This window comes from Rhagoletis pomonella, unplaced genomic scaffold (assembly GCF_013731165.1).
Source record: "Rhagoletis pomonella isolate Grant_MI unplaced genomic scaffold, Rhpom_1.0 Rhpom_scaffold_06365, whole genome shotgun sequence".
NCBI classification, from domain to species: Eukaryota; Metazoa; Arthropoda; class Insecta; order Diptera; family Tephritidae; genus Rhagoletis; species Rhagoletis pomonella.
The window spans coordinates 1-6769 of NW_023464898.1; the positions used below are offsets into that span (position 1 = coordinate 1).

Sequence of the window (6769 nt, forward strand, 5' to 3'; positions counted from 1 at the left end):
CTGCATTCCTCCATCAAATGTTTGGCTGCATCATCGATCGATTCAAATCCCAGTTGCTTGGCAAAAGCCATATGTTCCTTATGATTACCAAATATGAAATATGCTGCATGTGCGAGCTCGCGCAAGTGTTTAAAGTTTTCTTTTATAATATACTCAGCGTTTAAATTAATTGCTAAACGGCGCCGCTCTCGGATATAATTCTTCACAATGAAGTCACAGACTTCTTGGCGTTGCGGTACGAAGAAACCTTCCACGTAGAGTATCTGTTTTCGTTCGATGGGACGGAGGAAGACCTGTGTCTCATCACGTTCAGCCTTTTTAAGATGATCGACGGATAGCTTAGCAGACGCACCAATATTGGCGTATAACGCTTTTGCCTTGGTGTCTTTATTGACAATGCAAACACACTGGCCGGTGGGCACGTCACTGACCGTGGCGAATCTGGGAAAGAGTTTGGTGAATTTTAATGTGTTAAGTTAATATTTTACGTTATAATATACAGTTAATTCAATAAACTAATATACGAATATAAAGAACGCTATTGTTTGCGAATTCTCACGCTTCCGGTAATTGCCTAGTTAAATAAATATGAAAATCGTGACTTTGATGGGAACTTAAGTGGCAACCATGTAGGTTATCTATTCATTTTTTGAAGTTAAATCCCGCTTACTGCCCATTTAAATGTGGAAATATACAAGTTATGCGGTTTCACAAATGGAAAAGGCGTCTACACCAACAAACGAATGGAAAAAGGAATGTTAATATTAAACAATATTTAATATATATATATTTCTTAAAAAGCTCAGATGAAATGTTTAGCCTAAGACACGTACGATTGGTGTATTTGCAAGCATTTTTCTATAAACTTAAAAATATGTACCTAAATTCTACGAGCAAACTTTTAAATTTGGAGTTCGTTACTTTTTGCAACCAAGGGATTACTTTAAGTAAACGTAAGACATAGAATGAGCGCAAATCTAATTTAATGCATTTCCATTCTAGAATTTGTATTTGTATAAGTATTTATGTATATTGAAATTTATGACTACTCTGAGTTAAACAATTCTTTATAATATTATTATCAACTAAACGTTCCCGGATTTTCTGAGAGAATAAATGGTGTAGCATTTTTGCGTCTTGTTGCTTTTTATATACTTTCCTAAATAATGTGAACAGATAAGTATATACATACATACATATGTACATATGTAAAACAAACAACTGAGATTAAGATAATTTTCACATGTACCTTGATATTAAAGTGCACATACAGTAATGAACAGTCGTATAAATGTATTCATAAATATGAAACAAGAATCCGCTAGGGATTAAAAAGTCGTGAGTCAATGACACATGCAACAGAGTTAATTTGAGAAGTACAACGGTATTTGAAACCATTACCAATGCATGGAACAAAGAAGACATGATAATGGCACTACGAAACGTGCAGTAGTTTAAAGGGCTCACATTAGTGGGCGGTCAAGTGTAATAAAAAAAAAAATGCCATCAATGTATTAAAAATTGGGGTCTGTTACCAAAAAAAACTCTACTATCCAGAGCGTTATTTGAATGCAGTGGAATGTGCAAGTAAATGAAATTTTAGTCATGGCAAACAAAAACTTTTTGAACAAATGGCGGAAATGCAAGACATGATCTGAACCCTTTGTAAGGCATTTTTACCTATTTACCGAGGCGTGACTTGAATTACCACACGCCACGCTGCAGAGCGTGACTATTCAAATTCGGGGTCTCATTTTAGTTGTACGTGCCCGCACAGTAGATGCAACTAGAATTTGTGCGTAGCTATGATGGTGTTAATATTTTTTAGTGGAAAGTACGCAATTTGCGATATGTACGCGAACAAAATTGGTTGATAGCGCCTTTTTAATGACGCATAGTATATACATATATGCATACATAAATATCTATATACATATGTATGTATTTTTTTTTTTATTTTATTTTTTACGGTCTTATTGACCTAGCTTACATTCTTCTATTCCTCTATGAGATCATTATCATTATGAGATCATTATCTAATAGGTAGTGTTTTGCAGTAATTATACAATAATTTCTTAAATTTATTAATATTTTGGCATTGTTTTATTTCACATGGTAACTCGTTGTATTCTTTCAATCCCTCGTAGTATATATTTTTCTTGTCGAATTCCGATCGTACAGCTGGCAAACGAAAGTTGTTCCTGTTTCTTGTCTGGTAATCATGTACCTGGTTGTTATAAATCATTCGATCGTTCAGATATTTCGGCAGGTTTCCTATTTTTATGTTGTGTATGAATTTTAACGTATAGTAAACAATGAGTTGTTTTACACTTAGCCAATTTAGGCTTTCAAGCATTTCATGTATTGGGGTATCATAGCGTTTTTTAAGGATAAACCGCATTGCTTTATTTTGTTTCACCTGCAGTTTTGAAATGTTTGAGTCAGCTAACGTGAATAAAATAGTAGGGCAATATATGAAATGGGGTTCTATAATGGCCCTATATACCATTATTTTATAATATTTGTTCACATGCCTACACGTTCGAAACATAAATCCAATTTTTTTTGATATTTTCGCTTCTGTATATTTAAGATGCACATACATATTTGTGAATATAGTTTGAACAAATGTATGTAGTAAGTAAATACATTTGAAAGTACATAATAGCCCTTAGTCACGCACACTTTTTGTATGCCAACTGGGAATTCCTACATTCTCACCTTACTTCAACTTCACGTTCCTGTAAAATCTCTTTCAACTTCTCTGCCGCTTTATCTTCACCAACAGCACCAATGAAAAGCGCATCTGTGCCGAGTTGTTTGAGTATACGCACTGTGTTCAAAGCGGAACCGCCGGGATTCACTTCACATTGTACACTATGCACCAATACATTCAAAAATATAAACAATTGCAAATATAAAATATGTCAATATTAACAACCAGCTGATCAATTGGCTAATTGCACACTTACCGCTCGGCAGCCTCAGCTGCTAACTTGGATAAAGTTTCTGCATCTAACTCGCCTTTCGATTCTGCCGGTATTTGAAAGCGTTCCAATAAATCTGTTTCGTCATTCTGAAGCTGCGCGGTGTGATCTAGCAGCACGTTACCAAAAGCAACAACTTTGCGTGGTCTAGTTGTGCGGGGGATGTTAGAAAACGTCAAACAAGCGGAAACAGCATCATTTCACATTAATTACGAAACACTAGTATTATAAAATATGTATATTTACGTATTTGCACAGCTATTATCGCCGTAAACATATCCGGAGACTTTTGTGTAAAGCTCTTGCAGGTATTCCATGGTGCGATTGAAGAAAATCATTAAGGCACAAACTCCCGACTGCTGTAACACAAAAACCCAAACGCGAATATTCTGTTAAATCAATAAAAGTGACTTGAATTTTGTATCGGATGAAGGTAATTGACTACTTTTCAAGTGCACCAACAAACTCGTCAACAGTAGGCTTTCGACTGAATCCGTAGCTACCACAAGATTGAAGGTTGGCTCGGTCGGCCCGCGCCGCCGCAAAGCTCCGACGAACATGGCATGAATCTAGCTTATTGTGAGATGTATTTATTTCCATTTGCTTTTGCACCATTTCGTTGATTCCTCTATAACTTGCTTTGGTCATAATTTATTAAAGTGGGAAGCCGGTGCTCTCACAACTGCGTTATTGTTCGCAACTTCTTTATATCTTGTTGGGAGAAAAGACTTATTTTTGGTAAATTTTTTCGTATTTTTGTTATTTTTGCTCTTGGCCAGGGTTGCCAAACATTGGAACGTGTCAAAAGCTGCTATTCAATTGCTTGTTTGATATGGAAAAAGGTTTCACAAGCAAATAGATTTCAACAATCTAGAATTTTTGTGAAAAGAAATTAAAAATATACGCCATTTTCGAGACCAAATAATTTGAAAATAAAATGAATATTTTTACGCTTTAACCAAACCTATAAAAATCAAGGATTCAAGCTAAATACTGCATATAGAAATATTCAAAAAAATTTATATATTTCGAACTTTTTACTCTGAATTTTTTGAATAATTTATGGTATGAAGTTGTATAGCCTATAATATTTGATTTTATTTTTTTTTTTTATTGTTTGCATTCAGTCTTTTTGGTTTTTTCTCCATTTAATTATTGCCAATTATTGATTTAATTTGCAAACAATCATAGTGCTTAGTTACACTTTTCTTTTTATTTAAAAAATGATTTAAAATATTTAGGAAATCAAAAGTTCCCAGAAATTCCAGTAAAATGAGTTTTGAATGGAGGACGTTATGTTCGCCTTCCATCGATATACATTTGTATGTATGTAGTTATATAAAAAGGATTTATTAAAGCGTTCAAAATTTAATAAGAAAGTAGACTAAACTTTTGGAAAGAGATTTATAGTATAAAGATATCTGCGAAAAATAAAACAGAAACGAAAAGGTTTATTTGTTTTTCAAAAAAAATAATAAATGAGAAAAAATTTACATATTTACCAACCCAAATTTTTTCAACCATGTTTGGTAACAATTTACGGAAGTGGCATCCCTGCTCTTGGCTACAGTAACAATGCTGTATATCTTACAGGAAAGGCCGGAATAAGAAGCGCTGTGCACAAAAAAGTCCCCTTAGTCATTATTCAAAATAGTTTTAACCAACGGAAATTGTGTAATGGTTTAATCTGTAATGGTTTTCTTTTGTTTTTAAACAGTTTAGTTACTTACAGGTGATAGTTGTAAGTCGTTGTTTAATTATATATTGATGATATAATTTCTCGTCGAATTGTGTTTTTCTAATCACCTTATCGATAACCATGATTCATGAAAAATAACAGCACTTTTCCGTTCACAGCTGACTGCTTCCTGGTTTTTGTTTACATGTGCCTCAAAACTGTTAAATTTTCAACAAACTATCGAGTACAGAGTGCAATACCGAATTCAACATGTATTTGTTCCTCGTCGTTGCTTGTTAATAAAATTAATAATTATTACTGACTCAAAATATATATTTATTATTAAACTTAACGGTGGAGTTGCTAACAGTACTTCAAAAATTCTATTTGAAACATATGTATTATCTGGACTAAACGAGGGCCTGTGCCTCGAGTGAATGTCGGCATCTAATTGCAAGAAACTGGAGCTAGTATAACCATTGGATTCATATCAGCACGGGCTTCACGAGGATCTACATAAGGTAAATATACTTTCAAATATAATAATTCAAATGTACTACAAAATGTAAGACTCATCGTAAATGAAAATACACTTGTGGGTTTTTGGTTACAGGGAACCATGATTCAATCATTATGTTATTGAATCATGATTGGGAACAACCAAGACAAATTAATTCAATATTCGTTTCATGATTCAGTTAAATTAAAAATGTTTTCGCATAACAAAACTTCAAACGTAACAGTATCAAAATTCAAAGGTACAAAATTAATTAAGAATGCAAATGCGAGTTGAAAATGAGAGGCAGCCTTTAAAGAAGTAGGTGCGTTTAAGATAGCTTATTCTAGAAGTTGCGATATTGTGCACGTAAACGGAACACTTCCGCATACATGCCAGCCTGGAAACGATCCTTCACTTCTATCGGCAGATCTCGTATTAAATTCGCTATATTCTTTACAAATAATTCTTCGATTGTATTGTCTGTGTCGCCACTAACCGGTGTACTGCTTTTAGTACTAACGCTTTTGTTTTGCAGTTTTTCTGATTTATCGTAATCGCCTAAATCTGCGTCCGTTGCACGTTCAATTTTCAATGGCGCTAAATCGAACTTTGACGTTTTGTTCAGAATTTCACAAGAATTTGAATAACTTGAATGTGACGAGCAGGAGTCCTCTTCGGCTATGGCATTTACGTTTATAAATACTTCATTCATTGCAGGCTCTTCTGAGCTGGAGCGTACGCACTTACCAAGTCTTGAACTACAAGCAAATTGTATAACATGTATAATAGTAGTACAAGTATTTACACACAACTTTAGTTGCAAAGAGGCAAAAGCTTACCGTCGCGGTACAATAGATTCCTTTAAAAATAGCATTTCCTTATAGTATTCCCATTCATGCGCATTAAACGGGTCTGTGTCAGACGAAAAATAACCATCAGCTCTCTTCATTTGCTTACAGAATCTTTCTCGTAACAACTTCCAGCGCGCTTTGCAGTCACTTCCTGCGGGAACAAATTACTTTGGACTGGCTATATACATACTACTGCTATAACGATTCTCACTTCAATTATATGTATTTTACCTGGCCTGCCCGTAGCTGCGCCCACTTCTTGCCAGGCTTCATTACGTTTAACTCTGTTGTAATAATGTAGGTGTGTTTTCGCATATAAACACGGGCGATCGCGAACAGCATATATTAATTTAAAATAAAATTCGCTTTCGATTTTATGAGCCATTTTTTAAATATGTTGCTTAAGAAATTTGCTTATGCAAAATGTCAAAGTCTATCGTTAACGTTTGCTGTCAACTTTTGCCTGGAACTTAAGTAAGTCAGAGATGTGCATCAAGCAAAGCGAAAAATCGATGTATTTTGTAAATTTTTTTATGATCGGTTGTGACATTTAATAACGAAAAGTCATTATTTAAGCACAACACGCTTCTTTATTTTGGTTTTTTAATTTTCGGCACTGTAATTGTTAAAAACATTGTATAATTTTACTATAAGTAAATATTGTGAAAATTATATGTCATGACCAGGGAACGGATTTTTAGGACCTAAAAACCTATAAAAAAGGCAATATAAAATAACGAAATAGGCTGGAAAA

At 34.0% G+C, this 6769-nt stretch overlaps 2 protein-coding genes across 2 annotated transcripts; both read right to left on the reverse strand.

Moving 5' to 3' along the window:
* Nucleotides 1–3: 3 nt before the first annotated feature.
* Nucleotides 4–3775, reverse strand: LOC118755470 (adenosine kinase-like; the record flags this gene model as incomplete). Its single annotated transcript, XM_036490301.1, has 5 exons — nucleotides 3446–3775; nucleotides 3234–3376; nucleotides 2973–3134; nucleotides 2722–2877; nucleotides 4–441 (listed from the first exon to the last, which is right to left on the reverse strand). Coding segments are annotated over exons 1-5 (1001 nt in total), but the record flags the coding sequence as incomplete, so codon positions are not given.
* Nucleotides 3776–4980: 1205 nt separating this feature from the next.
* Nucleotides 4981–6515, reverse strand: LOC118755469. Its single transcript, XM_036490300.1, has 3 exons — nucleotides 6247–6515; nucleotides 6004–6166; nucleotides 4981–5922 (listed from the first exon to the last, which is right to left on the reverse strand). The coding sequence occupies exons 1-3, from the start codon at nucleotides 6398–6400 to the stop codon at nucleotides 5508–5510; spliced, it is 732 nt and encodes a 243-aa protein (XP_036346193.1). The 5' UTR covers nucleotides 6401–6515; the 3' UTR covers nucleotides 4981–5507.
* Between the last annotated feature and the right edge of the window lie 254 nt (nucleotides 6516–6769).